Source organism: Poecilia reticulata, linkage group LG22 (genome assembly GCF_000633615.1).
Source record: "Poecilia reticulata strain Guanapo linkage group LG22, Guppy_female_1.0+MT, whole genome shotgun sequence".
NCBI lineage: Eukaryota > Metazoa > Chordata > Actinopteri > Cyprinodontiformes > Poeciliidae > Poecilia > Poecilia reticulata.
The window spans coordinates 12,122,740-12,140,550 of NC_024352.1; the positions used below are offsets into that span (position 1 = coordinate 12,122,740).

At 40.3% G+C, this 17,811-nt stretch overlaps 1 protein-coding gene across 1 annotated transcript; it reads left to right on the forward strand.

The window, feature by feature from the left end:
* Window positions 1-223: 223 nt before the first annotated feature.
* On the forward strand, window positions 224-4,334 carry LOC103458578 (protein L-Myc-1b-like). Its single transcript, XM_008399493.2, has 3 exons — window positions 224-489; window positions 992-1,561; window positions 3,006-4,334. The coding sequence occupies exons 2-3, from the start codon at window positions 1,054-1,056 to the stop codon at window positions 3,560-3,562; spliced, it is 1,065 nt and encodes a 354-aa protein (XP_008397715.1). The 5' UTR covers window positions 224-489; window positions 992-1,053; the 3' UTR covers window positions 3,563-4,334.
* The last annotated feature ends 13,477 nt before the right edge of the window (window positions 4,335-17,811 follow it).

Consider the following 17,811-nt stretch of genomic DNA (forward strand, 5'->3'; position numbering starts at 1 on the left):
CATTTAATTTACAATTGTACCCTGACATTGTTGTTATCATCCTTAATAGGAGTGAAACAATTATAGTAAATCTGTTATTGTGGCCATGACTGGTGCTGCATACTGGGGCGGGGTTCTGCGCGCCTCCCCCACGTCTCTGATGCAAATAAAGGGGCTTTACCCGGATCTACCGCAGCAGACATTGCGGCTCCTCCCTGCGCTTTTATCGCCATATAACAGGATATCTCACTGGCGCGAAAAACGCACAGTGGGGCTCTCTATTGTGAGGCGGGCGGGTCCTTGCGTGTGTTGTCTGAGCCCCGGTGGTGTTTTCCTCTGCTTTTAATTTCAAGTCGTATTTCTTCAACAGTAAACTGAAACAGATTTCCAGACAGCGTCCCTTTTCGCCGCCGCTTTACAATCGATGGTGTCAGCTTCTTGTGACTTCATCCGCTGAAACGGGCGGATTTTAATGTGCTGAGTTGCGCTTTTGGAACCTGCAGAGATCCGGTGAGTACTTTTGATTCTTACACGCTGAGTTTCTGGTGAGGAAATGGAGCTCCTTTGATGTGTTTTAACCCGGTCTCTGCTCACTTTTTCTTTTTTTTTCTTTTTTTCTTCCCTCTAGTGCTTTAGTACCAAACAAAGCTCTAACTGCATTTCAGGAAATGCTTTACTTTGGCTTTGAGATTTCTCAACGCCATTCTTTGTTCACTAAATTAACGGTGATTTGAATTGAAACGTAAGATAACGTGATATATAATGTGTGTGTGTGTGTGTGTGTGCGCGTGTGTGTGTGTTATTATATGCAGTAAGCTTATTCAATAAAAGCCTGTATCCATCACTGCAAAGAGCGCATCCGCAAGATGGGATTAATAATTAATGTGGTCCCATTTGTTGGAAGTCAGCTGTTCCCGGAATGATGTCCCATTAGATGGATATTTGATCAGTCGGACGGGAGAAACTTTTAGATGTAACGTGATTAATGATATTTTTTCTCTGGACTTCACAGGATCTCCCTCATTTCTGGGATTAACGTGGATTTATTTTTATTTTTATTTTATCAGCCTAAACATGGAGTTTGATTGTTTCCAGTCTTATTTTTTCCACGATTTCGACACCGAGGAGGATTTTTATAAGTCCACTGCACCCAGTGAGGATATCTGGAAAAAGTTCGAGCTGCTGCCCACCCCTCCCATGTCCCCCCACAGGACTCTGTGTGACGCTGCCCTGCACCTCTCTCCGGGGGACAAGCTAAACTGGCTGACCAAGGTGCTGGGTCCGGATGAGGTGTGTGAGGGCGCGTTCACGCCCGACCCCACGGAGCTTTTTGATAACCTCAGCGCGCACATCATCCAGGACTGCATGTGGAGTAGTTCCGAGAAGGTGTCGGCGGCTGCGGCGCAGACCCCGGCTCCCCAACAGATCTCAGTCCGGGCCATCAAGACGCAGTGCGCCTCAACGGGTGGTCTCATCTCCGCGGCTATAGAGTGCGTGGACCCCGCCGCCGTTCTCACCTTCCCCGCCAGCAGCTGCAGGAAGCCGGCGTCGTCTGGTTCAGAGTCTCGCTCTGATTCCTCCGGTAAGGACGGCCCCACCCTGCCCTGCCTCTGGGCTATATTGTGCCCACCAACAATGGGTTATTTGGAAAAAGCAAGGCGGCACCGAGGCGAAGTGGTAGTCCAGATCAACCTCAAATAAGACTTGTTTTTTGACTCTCTCTTTCTCTTTCTTTGACAAAAAGCGCCTTCTGCTTGTGCTGAACGGGTCATGCTTCCTTTTAAAAACCGCGCCCCTATCACTTTAAGGCAAACAGACCTCGGTTCTTTATCTTTGGTTGCAGTTGGAGGGGCGGATTTACTCTGTCTTCATGATTTATTGCCATTGCGCACAGGGGCGTCTCCAGGAAGTTTTGTGAGGGGTGACCAAATGGGGGCTACTAATGTCACTGGATGGCACACACTACAATCAAAAGCCAAGTTGTGTTGCTGCCATAAACCATGATAATAAAAGAAGAGAAAAAAACCCCTAGATTCTACCTCCATAAATTTATAGTTTCGAGTAGCTTTTTATCAAAATTGATGCTTGCATGTTCTTTCATCCATGTCAATCTCAGTTTACCATATCTATTTTTTCTATCCTAAATATTTAATCTTGATGTTACGAGTGTCGGGCCAGAAAAATATGATACCTTTTCAAAATAACAGTGTAAAAAATATATGATAAAAAAATCATAATACCTGGTCATTTCCCAGATTTGTATTCATTTTGTACCAATTATCTATTTTGTTTTAGAAATAACATTAGCAAGTAAAACTAGATTAAACAAGGCACATTTGTTGCAACAGGAATTAATTTTACTAAAGGGCATTCTGAGTTATTATCTGAAACTGCTACTTTCACTTAGCTTGGTTTTGATTCCCATTTAGCCTTCTGACTCGTGTCACATAAGCATGAACCCAGATCCACTCAAAAATAATCTTAAGCTCCTGCTGACAGACGTTATTTACTGGATTCATGCAGCCACATTTTCTTGCCTCAGCTCTAAATACGTCAGATGTATCAGTGAGTCTCTTCATTTTTGTTTTCTGGTATAGGTCAGAAACCGCTACATCATCAGCTATGAGCCTGGCATAGTTACTACAGAATCACTTTTGATTGGTTGAAGAAATACTTTTGAAATGCTGCCAAGAGAGCAGTTGGGTCATAAATCTCTAGGAATGCCTCACCACCCCTCCTACCCCATCTTGGTCCCACCCCTGCACTTCCGCTTCCTGAACACCTTACAGAGTGAAGTTAAACATTTACCAGCTTAATTAATGCCGTCTACCTTTGAATCTCCTCATTTAGATTATTGAATAGCCACTGATTGAAGCCTCGTTATTGCAAATGTTTCTTCCTTGTTGCTGCTTTAGTTACACTTTAATCCACTTTGTAGAAACCCGTTGTTTTAGGATGACTGTGCAATGCCCTCATATGAATCTTCCCACCGGGAATTCATGAGTTATTTTCTTCTGCGATGACAGATGACGAGGAAGAAATCGACGTGGTCACCGTGGAGAGCAAGCAGAACCGCGTGCGGCTGCTGAGTGGGAGGAAGCCGGTCACCATCAGGGTCCGCGCGGACCCCTGCCCCAAAAGCTTCCACGTGTCCATCCATCAGCAGCAGCACAACTACGCCGCCCGCTCGCCGGACAGCGACCCAGAAGAGGACGAGGAGGATGACGACGACTACGAAGAGGAGCCCCTGAGCAAGCGCGCCTGCACGACGTCCCACCAGTTGCCGCCCTCCCCCTCGGACACCCCGCTGAACTCGGATGCGGAGGACTCTGACCGCAGGCGAAACCACAACTTTCTGGAGCGGAAGAGGAGGAATGACCTCAGGTCCCGCTTCACCGCCCTGCGGGATCAGATCCCCAGCCTCGAGTCGGCCAAGGCCCCCAAGGTGGCTATCCTGACCCAGGCGACGGATTACCTGGAGGAGCTGCATCTCAGCGAGAGGCGGCACCTGCAGGAGAAGAAGCGCCTCCGATCCAGGCAGCAGCAGCTTCTCCGCAGATTATCTGAACTCAAACGCTCCTGAGACTTGATCACAACTGCCTCATTGACAGCAGATAACTTCTACCCACACGAAAAAAAATTACTTGTCACTTTCAAAGAAAGCTATTCTTTTATAAGCGCAACTTGCCTCATGTAAATAGCTGTGAAATACTTTTTAAATGAAATCATATGGCTGTGGGCTTCCTGTCAAATCCACTGCCACGCCCTGTGAACCTGCTATAGGGAGGATCAGTTTGCTATGATGTGCTGTTTGTTGTTTTTTTTGTTTTTTGTTTTTGCACAGTTTTGAACAATGGGTCATAATTGTTTAGTTTTTTTTTATTGCTAATGCAAAGCTATTTCCAGGTATGCTGTGATAAGAAATATTTTATATTTTACAAACATTCAAAGCAGTGAGGCAGTCAGGACGAGTAAATAAAAAAAAATCTTGGATTTCATGTTTTCATTTCATCGTTGCACATTGAAAATATGTGTGAATGCCTTTCTGTTTGCAAGCGTGAATGAATAATGACTTGATGTATAAATCCTTTTGTAAATAATAGCATATTTCTCCGGGTAAAGGAGACAAAGCCAGAGTTTGTCTTACAACTTTGCTCCTCTGTGCCACCAGACTTCTATTTTTTGTTAAGAAAGTAGGAAAAAATGATAAAGGAAAAAAGTAGCACCGCTGTACTTTATATTCACACGTCACTTTGTGATTTCAATGCTTTTCTGATTGTTGTTGTTTGTGTTTTTTATTTTTTAAAGCATGATAACCTCAAAGCATCATTAAATTTTTATACCATATTTACATACAAACATTTTTGTCTTATTGTTTTTGTTCCAAACAAGCAAACGCTATGATTTATTTTGGCCTCACCATGTGATTAGGTTTGCACACATTTCAGCCATTACTGGTTCCCACAGAAACGGCACTCAGCCTGAGCTGGCACCACTGTGAAAGCTCATTTCGAATATTTAATGCGTAAGTAGCGAATTATACTGATTTATCATCCTCCCCAAATAGCCTCCGCCACACTCTCTAGTTCATCTGAGGCAAAGCAAATGTATTTGCATAGTGCCCTTTATACACCAAGTAATTCAGAAAAAATTAATTTTAAAAAAAACTGAAAATTATTCCCTTTATTTAAGACACAAGAGCTTAAAATCCCACCCACTTTTCCATATGATCTATTATATGTTATCAACTATGTCAAACGGAGCAACAAGATGCTCTGCAATTCAGACCAAATTACAAAGATGTACTGTGTCATTTAAAAGTCTCACCAAAGCAGTCCCAAGGTTGTGCTTTGATCACAAACTTGTTTCTTTTTTTTATTACCAGAAAGGAGTAAATCTTTGACTCATTGACTGTTACGGACTTTAATCATGTGGTAAACATAAAGTTGTGTGTCATCAACAAATGAATTTCAACATATTGTAAAGCTACATAATCTGGTTTAAGGAGGTTATAAAGACACTAAATGAAAGTGGCCCAAGAATTAGACCCTGAGGAACTCCACATAATATAATCTTTGCTTTCTTTTATATTTACTATAAAGGTATAAAAATAAAATAAAACCACAATACCGGAACATCACCTGCGTTAAATACAGCCCCAAAATACAAACATGCCACCACAGACGTTTTTGATACAACCTTTTTTCTGTTTCTCTCTTTTTGAAGCATCACTATTATAATGTGTAGCTTTTAAAACTTTATGTCATGCTGTCCAAAATCAGTGAAGATAACACTGATATCAGTGTTATTTTGTTTTTTTTTTTATCAATGGGTCAATTTGTTGATAGACCGTCTTTTCCCATTCAGGACACACATGATCATAATTACCCTAAATATTTTGACGTGTGTCTCTCCTCTAAACGTGTATTTCTTTTCTTACGCCAGCTGCTGCTCCTAAGGAGGTTGAGACTCTGTCCTTCAGATTTGCCCTTGAGGGGAGACCGCATTTGTGTGGTGGTGTTGTGGATCCTCCCCTCTGCAGTGGCTGCTGCATGCTGGCCACCTGATGTGCTCAGGAAGTAGGTCACACTCACATAAATGCAATCAGTATCTTTGGAGGAATGCCCCTTGTGTGAAGCGCTACTTGAATCCGGTGCAGGTATGCGCTCTGAGGGGAGGAACGCTTCAAATGTCCACACCGACAAAACCGAGCACCAAAAACACTTTTGGGCTTAAATTTGCTGCATGCTGTATCGTCAGCTATTTACTGATTATTAAAATGTAGTTCTGGACATCTATATGCAGTCCTGCTTGTCACAGCAGAGAATGCAGATCCATACAAAAGTCTGCGTCTACACCAGTGTGGTCTGATTTGGCTAAGGTTGTCTGAGACTGTTTCGCTACGCTAAGACAGGATATAGCTGACCCGTAAGCAGGTCATTTCCCAAACAGCCTCCAGATGCCTGGAAGGGAGTCAGTGTATCAGGGAGTGAGCATTCTTGCTGTGTTGTGAATAGATGGGAAGACAGAACCGCTTCCTCCTTGCTGCTGTTAACTCACTGTGACCGTGACCCAAACGGTTGTAAACAGCACAGAAGCAGCTCCGTAGATTAATAAACAGGTGAAAAATTGAGCAAACACACAGAAAGCAAAATGAAAGTATTTAGAAAGCACACCGTGTATGCAAACACAAGATAACTAATTATCAGTAACCTTGTGCTGATAAAAATGTTAAACAACCCGAAGTCCAGTTCTGATAATATTTACAACGCTTTTGATTGCAATGATTACAGCAAAACCAGATAAAATATTATAAATTATCTGTCGGTTGTGCTCTGAACTTGTTTTTTTTTATTGTCTTTATTTTGCTTCTTTGTTGTTATCTGTTGGGGTCAATGGGAAGTTGGAGCCCCACGTTTTGAGTGGGTGTCCCCTGTCAGCTGCTTGCTTTGTTTGGGACCCCACTGGATTATATCCCATTCCAGTATCTCAGATGTGTTTTGTATTTGAATTGATTGGTGGGTGGCAGAAGGAGGTGTCAAGCTGGGTATTTTTCACACAGGACTCCACACACGTGTCTATTTACCCAAACGAAAAAAAAAAACTTATGTGGTATTGCATATACATTTTAAATTCAATATCTTCTATTAGCTACAACTCCAAACTTTAGTGGATTTCATTTGGATTTTATGGGAAACAAGTAAGAAATAGATAGTAAATTTAGCATAGTTTTTATAATTTCTTTGAAACTATATTGTGTTCAGCCCTACTTATTCTAATACCCTGAAATAAAACACAAAGTGAAGTACTTCTGTTTGAAGATTTGTGGTTTTACCTTATCAGTAGGAACCAAATCTCACATATCCGCTTGCATTTTCTCTATTAAACCTTCAGCAGAGCATCGTCTGTTTTATTTTTTTTAGGTTGCAGAGTTCAGCATAGCCTTAATTGAATTCCCATTACAGAGTTTCTGCTGGCTTCACAATGACTTCAGCAATGATGAGCCTCTGCAGGCCTGAATGAGTCATCTCTGATCTCCTGTCATTTGTTTAGTTAACTTTTAGCAGCCATGTGGTTCAGGTAGTCTAGCCTGACAGAGGAGGCCGACACACCCTGAACTCCAACCGTCTTGGGAATGGTTTGTTGTTTTACCCGTTTTGTGTTCACTTTCTCCTTTTGCAACTGTTCTGATGCACAAGATTTCATTCCCCCTGTTTAACTGGCATCTGAACCCGAGGAAATTTGTTGAAAGTAATAAAAGACACTAACAATATCATAAAATCTAATTTTTAAGCCATTTTTTAGTGTTTCTCTGTGGAAAGTCAAACAGAATATCAGATAACACTAACCTGATGAGCAGCAGTTTTAGTAAGCACCTAGATCCTTCTTAAGATTGTCCTAAACTGCCACTATCGGGAAGTGAAAATGACGCTCAAATGTCAGGTTTTGGAGCAGATAGCAGCAAACTTGCCTAACGCATTTCCTGTTGCAAAACAACCACAAAATTCATCCAACTCAAGAAATAATCTACCTGGATGTCAATGCTGTTGACAAAAGTTTTCTACGGTCTCGTCAAGAGATGTGCTTTGCATGTGATGACCTTTTTTAACAAGCAACATGCAAAGTGCTTATTTCACAGTGAGGTGGACGTAGACGAAAATTAATACAGGTCCGGAACAAAAGATCACATCTTACTGCATGTGCTTTTTGTTTCTGGAGAAGTGAAAACGAAAAGGTTCCTTTTACGAGGTCCGTTACAAGGAAATGCTTGTGAAAAGGCTTCAGGTCAGATGCAAAAATTGAGAAAGCATTTTACTATTCAAGTGGGGGTCTTAGCTCATCCCATGTGTGCAAATATTGACAAGAGAAACTCTTGAGTTGCTTTGTCATTGTGTCAAACAGACATTCTCCTTAGAGAAAGAGGAAGACGATCTCTTTATCCCATCGTTTTTGTGCAGCTTTGACGGTTAACTTGCTAGACCAGATTTTCTGGCCACGCTGAACTGCTGAAGTGAATGGGTGATTGATTGTGTACATGTTCTCCTGTGCCCTCTCAGAGCACCGTTTGGTATTAGGGTGCCTACTTCTAGCTAAGAAGTCACCCTAATAGATCACATAGACAGTTGGGAAGAGCACAAACAAGGAGGAGAATATAGAAAATTGATGATTTTGTAGAGTGGATAGTTCTCCAAGTTAATTCGTACAAATTTTCTAACATATTTTAGGTGATTGGCTTCTGCGCTGTACTGAAGAAGTGAATCACGAAAGCATGCACGAACTAAGTAATGGAATACATCTATTCTGCTTCTGCATTTTGGACCTAAAACCGTTTCAAACCTGTAAATCTGGCTGAGAAACCACAGAAACAGATGAGCACATCATGTTTCTGGCGTGCGTCCAATACTGGAAAAATTACTCGTTGTTCTCGTCGATCTGGCATTACTCACAGATAAACCGGTTACAAGATAAATGCAGTGAAAACCTGCAGTCTGTTCCTGTCGCCTGCTATGCAGAGCTTTTCACTGAGAAAGTATATATAAAAACAATTAAAAAAATAAAACAACAACATCGTGTCTTCATTCCTGAAAAGTGAGATTGTCGTCAACTTTCGCAACTGTTAACATCCTCTTGCTGTTGCAGTGGAGATTCTCCTACCTCTGCAGTTTTGCTTTTTTTTCTTTTTTTTCCGAGGAATAAGACAAACACATTGAGCAATATTTGCACCATCTCTGAGTGGGTGTGTTCAGGTCTGTATGTTATGAGTGTAGTTATTGTGTGTGCTAAGACAGCAGAGCAAAGACGGAAACAGACCATAAACTCTCTTCATGGGTTTATGGGTTTAAGGCGCAGGTACAACTAGTTCCTTATCTCTGACCCACATGCTGGCAGTAAACAGGTCGATGTGATAAAGACCAAGGAGAAAAAGGTGAAAGTGTAACCGACAAATGGGCTTTAAAAGGGAATGACTACTAGATTTACAGTTTATCACACAGAGATCTTACTTTTTCTTTATAGCAGGGGCGTATAAACTGTGGTTCTCAGGCTATTTGTGGCAGGCGGTTCATTCAAACGGATACTTTTTTGTAAGTTTAAGGAAGTGATTTACATTGAGGCCTTTCTAAGGCGGTGATGAAAAATTTAAATCTTTTAAAACAGAAAAATACTGGGTACCAAACAAAGTGTTGCTTTTACTTTAAATCCCCCACAAGGCAACAACCACAAACATCCCGACATGGATGGCATTCATTCATAAAATTCGACTAAATGCAGGAAGCAATTACAAAACAAAATAAGTTTATAGATTAAATTTTGCAATAAAAATCTCTTATCCCACACAGACGACCAGGAATTTTCAAATTGTGATCATTTTTGTGACATTAAAGTGTAATGCTGAAAACATGAATGTCAGGATAATGCAAGCTACCTTTTATATGAATTATTTCACTTTACAAATTTAAAACTTAGGACACACCGTAAAGTAATTACTCTAATTACAGAAATGTTAATATTAAATAACGATAAAGAGAGTGCAAACCAACCACAATTTTAAAATAATTATTTAATAAAAAATTATTTTTTTTAATATTTGGGGTTTTTTTTAAGGAAAAATCTTTCCAGCCTGTCCGTTTGTGAAAAAGATAATTTCACCCTTTGTCAAAGCATGAATTTACAGTGCTAACCACACTTTCTCTTTGATTTTACTCACCACACCCAAGTCTGATTACTACCAGACATTTATAATTGAGAAATCACTTAAAAAGAAGCTGACTCCAGCAAACCACATTGAGACCCATTATCCCCAAATGGGGCAGACACTGAACAGCAGTGAACCTCCCCCAGGAGCAGTCGCCTTAATAAAATCAGCACAAAAGTATCCAGAACGTTAAGGCCTTACGTGCGACATTTAAGGTCAATGGTGATTCAACGATTACAAAGAGGCTGGGCAAAAATGGCTTTGAAGAGAGTTTCTGTGAAAAAACTACTTCTAAACAAAAAGGAAAAGGAAGACATCCTACGTTTACCCTCCAAATTTTTAATGATCCTCAAATCAAACATGGTGGTGGTAGAAGTGGGATGCTTTTGTTTGCCTGTGCTGCCTGGGGACCTGGATTAAAAGCCATTGTTGACACACACCAGGAGGTCCTCCTCCTCTGAGGATCCCCAACACACCAAAAAAAAAAATCAACTAGTTGCATGTTTCATAGTGGGCTAATCAAAGTCTGGACCTTTTGCAGCGCATATGCAGTTGCAATACAGCTTGATTTGAGAAAATCTCAACTGGCTGACAGTTTTCACTGTCATTGCATATGGCAGAAGAAAAGCAAGTTAGCAGCAAAGTAGATGCAAAGAGATTTTTGTCGCAATGTCACTATAACCAGCAGAGGCTCAATATTTAAAAGGAGGCATGACAACAAAAATAAGGTTGAGGTGAATGTATTTAAAATTTGCAGCTCATTATACAGTGACAGCAAAAACTGGCTTTTATGTTGTCAGCAGTTTTAAATCTCAAAGAAAATACCAAGAATAAATGACAATAATAATAAAACAAGAAATAAACATTATTTGTAAATCAATTAGACACAACATAATATTAATAATCTTATTCCATTAGTGATTAAATCATTTGTCTCAATCGCACAGAACAACAGGAGAAAACATTGGCAAATATCAGGGGCAGGCTGAACAAAGCAGGGTGCGTTGTTCACCTGTCATGGTTCCTTCATATCACACCTGACTCTTTCCTTTTTAAAATGTTGTTTGGTGTAACTTATAGAGTTTCTTTAGGTCAGAGGGATCAGATCATACTGAAATTGAGTCATTGGAGCGGAGGTCCAAAGTCTTTAACGATTTTATCAAGACATGTATATGGTCATTTAATTTTTAACTCGAGCCTGACTTTAAAGTCACTTGAATCGACTCAACACCGCCACTTTGGTGTACCTGTTAACATGCTTCAATATCTTCTGTGGATGAATTAAAAATAATTCTGCAAAGCATAGTGGGGCAAATTTTGTGTAAAGGACTCATTGCCAACTATCACAAACACTTGATACATTATGTTTGGAAAATTATTTTTCCACATTTTCTCATTTTGGTTTTGACAAAGCTTTTTACATAAATGAAATAATTTGAAAACTTCACTTTGTGCTTACTCGTGTTATGTTGGTCCCATGAATCTGATGACTTGAACATAATTGTAAAATCAGAAGAACTCTGTACAGTGCAAATGCTTTTTCACTACACAGCAGTTCAAATAGGCTTCTCAATGTTGCAAATCAGTTTGTAGAGCTCTGAACACAGGAGAAGTGGACATAGTCATCCCTCTCTTACTCAATTCAGAACACACACACACACACCCTTCCCCTTATTCTATTTTCAAGCAGCTGACGGTCAAGGAAGATGTGAAAAACACAAGCGGGAAAGGACACACAGATGGCCAGGAGTGTGCGCTCCACACATACCCACAACAGCACTTGTAACAAAACTTTCCTCGACCCGGTCTCAGTTGTCAAACTCTGCTGCCTACTGACCCACATTCCTGCCCGCTTGTGTCACTGTAGCTCACAACCACTCAGATGCTGTTTTCCTGCAAAGCAGAAACCACATGTTGGCATGGAAACTCATCACATTTTTCTTCGTCTTACTTTAATCCGATTCCATGTCTTTCTCTTTAACCCGGCTTTTGCATGTTTGCCTCCCTCTCCTCAGGTACTTATCTCCACCATTTGCTGATCTAGGTCAGTGGTCTGTTTTGGGTTTCACTCCCCCTTCATGCTATATGCCCTTCCCTTGCTAAGGCCCAAGTTACATAACAGCGATGATTCAGACTCTGCATGTTCCTCTCGGATACATCTGGCCCCAGCTGATTACTCTCAAATCTGTGTTTTACTTTAAACCTTAAACAGACAAGTACATGGATCCACTGTGAAGTCAAATAATCATGAGGGGCACGTGTAGTGTAATTTGTCAAACCTTTTATGTTTTTCTGGAGTATTTTTAATTTCTTTAACCTTTTACAGCGCCTCTTGCTTGGGAGATAAGGTTAGTTTCAGAGACAAACTCAAGAAGGTAATAATCTAATCTAAAGATAATCCTAATCCTGTTAGTGCAAACGCTTGTGCCATCTGGGTCCAGACACACTCTAATTATAAAAAACCCAACAAAAGTTCTTCAAGTCATTCCCCTCTTGAGCTGCCAGGGACTCATCTTCATATTAAACTTGAACAAAAAAAGGCTTAGGGGTATTTTTTTTAGGGATTGTGTGAATCTCCCATACTTTATTACTTTATCCCATATTTTATTTCATTGTTAAGATTTTTTATTTTTATTTTTTTTACAAATTTTACATGATAAACTAACTCAAACAAAAAATAATTATATTACTTTGAGTTCAAACAACACAGAGAAAGACAAGAGACCCCCTGAAGGCTGCACTGAATCAGATTTTATTTGAGATAAATAAACTCTGACTCAGATAATAGAATCTCTAAAGTGTGTACGAAAAGAAATAAAACTAAATCCTATTAGAACGACACAGAAATATTGATAAATGTAACATTGGCAACCAAATATACTGAACATAAAATGATTGATGGCTTTCAAAAACAAAAACTGTAAGAATAGAATTACTTTCTTTTGTTTGTGCAGCCATGGGAGTACACGTGTGTTTTTTCTTGCAGAGATGAAGCTTCGGCGCAAATTCAATCTGGAAGACTCTTTAGCCTCACCTGCCTCATCAATCAGCGCCTCCCTCTCTTCACCCTGGACCTATCAGCATTGGATCAAGCCTCGCTCCGGCCAATCATCGTTCGAGCTCCCTCCAGTTGAAAAGGACCTCCTGGCCACAGCCTCCTCCGCTTACCAGCTGCGATCAACCCACCTCCGCCCCATCTTCTCCTTCTGCTCCTGGCTCTCAAGCCACTTCCTTCTTCGACCGCCGCCATCAGTACAGGCCCCGGAGGGATTACATTCCTATGTAGCATCAGGAATGTTTATCAAACTTATCGAAGCTCCAGCTTGACATTCCCGGCCGGGGCCTGAACGCCAAAGGACTTTAATGTTTATTTGTCATTAAACTTTCTTTAATCGCTTTCTTTCTCTGTCTGAGTCTCTCCAGATTGAATATGTTTTAGCCTCTGCTCTTGATGGTGCATTGAATTTCTTAGAGCCCCAGAACTCAGCTATTCTGAAAACCACACTTCCGAGAGAGGAGATGGAGTCTTCACAAGGGACTAATCAACCAACCTGAAGCAGAATTGAGGAAACATGAGAGCTACATCCCGTCTTACAGCCCATCATACACACTTTCTTCAGTTGTCTGAGAGACCTCGTATCGTACTTCCCAAGCTGTCCAGAGTCTATCACTTTAGCCATTGCGACATCTCATCACTACGGCTGTTTTTACATTCAACCTATTTTAGACATTTACTCATTCCGTTAAATAAAAGAGATGTTTACTTTAAAATTTTAACAATAGTGATTTACAGTTTATTGTACAATATTTTAAAGTTTCTGGAATCTCAAATTTACCAAAAACAGAGAAAAACGTTGATTTGTCTCATATTTGGAATAAATTTTTGAGATATTGGGAACTTTCGTATAAACAGGACAGTAACAAGTAAGGTTGTGAGTTCATTCATTGTAAAAAACTAAATAAAAAAAATAAAAAAACACTCACTAATGGCCTGAGGGTTTGCTATGATTAAATCTAACAGTGCCTGATGCCATTCAAATTGCTTGGCCTGCTCATGTAGGTGAGAGGTCAAATTCAGATGTGTATGTTTTGGTTTGTCTCAACTTGTGTGTGAACCGCAAACACAGCAAAGTTTTCCATTGTAGTGGAAAATAAAAAACTTGTGGCTTGAATAATTTTGCACATCCTTGTATGACACCTAATGTGAGATTTAAAATAAAATAAACATAAAAATGTTATGTTAGGACATGAGAGTAATCAGTTTCTATAGTGCCTTTGGCCCCCAGAGAGGCAGCAGTAACTTCAGTGATTCAGCCATGATGCTGGTTAATGGATACACTACAGGAAACACAGAGGATTGAATCCTAGCAACCCTTTCTTGCCTCCACTTTTCTTAACGTGAGCACTGACTGGAAGCAAAATTAGTAGCAGAAGGTGGAAAACCCTAAGATAAATAAATGTTTGTTTCATTTTATGCTCCAATTTCTTTTTTCCTGTCATCTACTCAATGTAGACAATTGAGAGGGCTCAATTATCTACATTGACATGGACTCGTGAGTTATGATTCAGTCACAGATTTTGCCTTGAAAGCCTTCATGCAGCCTATTTGCTTAATCTCATGCTCTTTTTCTTTATGTAAATCATTTTAAGCAAGTCTGGTGCTCCCAAAGACAGCCGTACAGTTTAACACCTTTCTAAGCGGATGAAAATGCAGCAAACTGCAGACACAGTAGAGTTTTAACAGTTTGAATCGTGTCACCCACTGTAAGAATATTGTGGAGCAGATCTGCAAGTAAAAAAAAAAATTCCATATGTGAATTCTAGCACTAAACTTGGCACCAAAATTAAATCTTGTAAAGTTGATACATATATTTTCGTTAATACAGATTGATTTTTATTTGCCTTTTATAACTTATTGTTATCTAATTCTTTCCAACTGAGAAATACAGTTTAGTATTGGATAAAGCTTACTGAGTTTCAAAAAGCAGCTTTCAAAAATGTAACCTAGTGTCTTCCATCGACTAGGTTGTGTCATCAGTCCAGAGTGTTTTCTCAAAAGTCTTAGCAATCATTAATAAACTTTTTAACACATATGAAATATCATAGTAAAGTAAAATGTGAACCATTTTATAATATTAATTAGCCATTAAAAGACCTTTAAAGGTTATTTGCTGACTGATTGTCAATGTCGATTACAACAGTGTTTGTCATCTCTTCTTAAATTTCTTTAGATGGAGGCATGATGTAATATTTTTGTTGACCTTTTCGAGTACTTCATTCAGTCATCCAGGTTTTACTTACTGGTAATTGATATGTTGATACTTTAGGTGTGACAGTAATCAGCCCTGGGTTAAATCCGTCCATGAATTGTGCTTAGGCACAATTGAGTCCTGAATTATGTTTATGGTAATTATGTTTTCAACGGTTGGCAAATCTTATCTATTTTTTCCTTAATAGATGAATGGAGCATTTGAAACTTAAAAAAAAATAAATAAAAATCTGAGGTTGTCTTTCTTTGTCGTAAAAATGTGTTTGATGATGTGAAACATTTAAGTGTGTGTTTTTGTACGTTTTGTACTTTTGGAAAAGACGGCAACCATATTTTACTTTGAATCCTTCACCGCTGGATCCTCATGTCTTTACCAGTCCTCTTTTCTCTTTTTTTTCCCCACAGAGACAGTAACCACAGAGTTACACATTCCACCACATGGTCCTTCTCAGAAATCTTCAGTTTTACTTTCTGTCTGTGCAGTTTGTCTATTCTTGTGAATAATATTCTGACTTTGTGGGACCAGTTACGTCTTGTCGACACTGCCAGATGCTTTGTGAATGAACAGCTACATTAAAAGTTTTCAAAGCAAATTGCAGTGCATGCGTGTAAGATTTGCATACCCAAAATAACCAACGCAGCTCTGTCAATTTTTCCAAGTAACACCACGTTGAAAATCTTCAAAATAAAGCTGCGAATAGGTTTAAATCTGTTGCCTCTGCTGAAGAGTGACTGTGGCTCTTCAAAACAGAGCTACTGATGCTCTTATGGTGAGTGTTAAACTTTTGTCAAGCGGGCAGATGTTCCTTTTGTTAGGCCCTGTGGTGTAAGGTTGCTTCAGTTGAGTTTAGGACTCTTTCTGCATCTTTTGAATTTACCCCCTTTCAGTGCTGTCACCCTCTGACCCCCCCCACCCCCCCACCACCACCACTTTGAAGACTTTGCCCTTCCCCCTATCCCCTTTCAACCCCTAACAACCCTCTTAGTTGTTGCTCCTCCACCAACTAACACTTCTCTGCTAGTTTTTACATCTTGCTCTGTCAGGAGTCCTGTTTATTTGCGTATTACTGCAGCATTGGGGTGTATTTGCATCATTCTACAGTTAAATGCCTCACTATACCTCGCTGTATCTTATCAGATGGGGAATGCAAGTTGTGTTTAATGGCTCTTTTTGTCTCATTTGGCTGCAGATCCTTCTTCCATGAAACTGCTGTTGTTGTCAGGGCCTCTGATAGATCACCATACCATGCTGCTTATGCAACAATCACTGCCTCTGTTTTCCTTCGCTCACCCCACAGAAGGCTGGTATGTGTGAAACACAAGAAAAGACGCAGCGTAATAAGATCTAGGAAATGCACAAGCTCTGCAGGCTTCCTGTTTTTGTGTTAAACTCATTGGAGGCAGGAAGTGAGGAGGAACCGCTGCTTATTTTGCTCTGTAATGGGTGAAATTTGCCACACTGGCTCCCACTCAGGTGATACCTGTTTTACTGGTAAAATGAATTAGGAGGCTGGGATAACCCTCAATCTCTGAAAGCTAATAACGACAAATCCAATTATGTGACTGCTGATTGCCTGCGCTGCCAGGTCCGCAAATTACCTTCTTTTTTTTTTTTTGGATTCTTTAGTTTGGAGATTGAAGGCTGTTCTCAAAGACCTTTACTCGACTTTGGTTATGGTGCATTGTTTAAGCAGAATCCCTTTGAGAACAAAGAATCTAGTGGTGGTGAACATGCCCGAGTAGCTGCTTTAAAGGTCTGATTAAGGTTATAATAGTCATTTGGCTTGCTTCAAGCCTCCAGGCTGTGTGTTAGGGGGGTGGGGCCACGCAAAGAGTAGGGGGGTTTGTCCAGGCTGCTACCCTCTTTGTTCTGGTCTTCTCCTCCCATGCTCAGTTCTTTGTCTCCACCCACAGCTATCTTTATCTGACTTCCAGTTTAAAGCAGAAAAAAGAGGTAGAGTTGCTTCCTTTCTTCCTGCTTATTTTTTTCAATTGATCTTTGTTTCTGAGGTATCCTCTAATGTCTGGCATGCTTCCAAGGTACAGCACGGGTTTTCTAAAGCCCCCCCCAAAACCCGCCTATTACCGCTTTTCTTTCCCGCCAGTGTTTCCCGCCACTACAGGGTGCTTCAGCAGGGGCAGGGAGGGAGGAGTGGCTGCACAGCCGGCATGAAGAAAGACGACCTACCCTCAGCCTCGCGCCAAAAAGCCGGTGCTATTCAAATCAGCTCAGAGGGTGCGGCCCAACTGTCTCGATGCCCTGTTAACCCCATTTGAGCATTGGGCTCCAACACAAAGACAGACAGAAATCAGAGGGTTGCTTTTTAACTCAGAACTCCAACTTGCACTGCAACTGGCGTTGAAAACTTTTGATGTAACTGTTCATTCACAAAGCATCTGGCAGTGTCGACTTATAAGCGGTTTTATAAGTGTTGGAGTTAATGCATTACCTTTTGATTTTTTTTTTTGCAAAGATATCCAAGAAGTAATTTTAGCTCTACTATCACAGCTAAATTATTTCTTGTAAATCCTCAGAATGTACGTGATATGAAACCATTGATTCAGAATCCCCCTTTTTGTTTGACTCAGCATACTAGTTTAATTTTTAAAGACACTCGAACACAAAGTTTTTAGTCAACTTCCTCTAACAAAGTGTTTCTTTCACATCCTCTTTGTCTACGGCCACCCAAAGGTATGAATGAATCTGAAGCATTCAGAGAGGAGCTATTGGCCCTCTGCTGCACTCTAGTGGCTCTAACTATCAACTGCAAGAAGTGAGTTTACAGAATCAGTTTTTTCAAATTCGCCAGTCTTACTTCATTCATTGCGCCATACTTTGTAAAGTTTCAAATAAAAAAATCTATGAAAT

What these genes read in the sequence shown, in the direction of transcription:
- LOC103458578 (XM_008399493.2), top strand. Translation starts at nt 1,054, where the DNA reads ATGGAGTTTGATTGTTTCCAGTCTTATTTTTTCCACGATTTCGACACC. An exon ending in GTCTCGCTCTGATTCCTCCG is followed by an intron (nt 1,562 to 3,005) that starts GTAAGGACGGCC and finishes CTGCGATGACAG; the next exon opens with ATGACGAGGAAGAAATCGAC.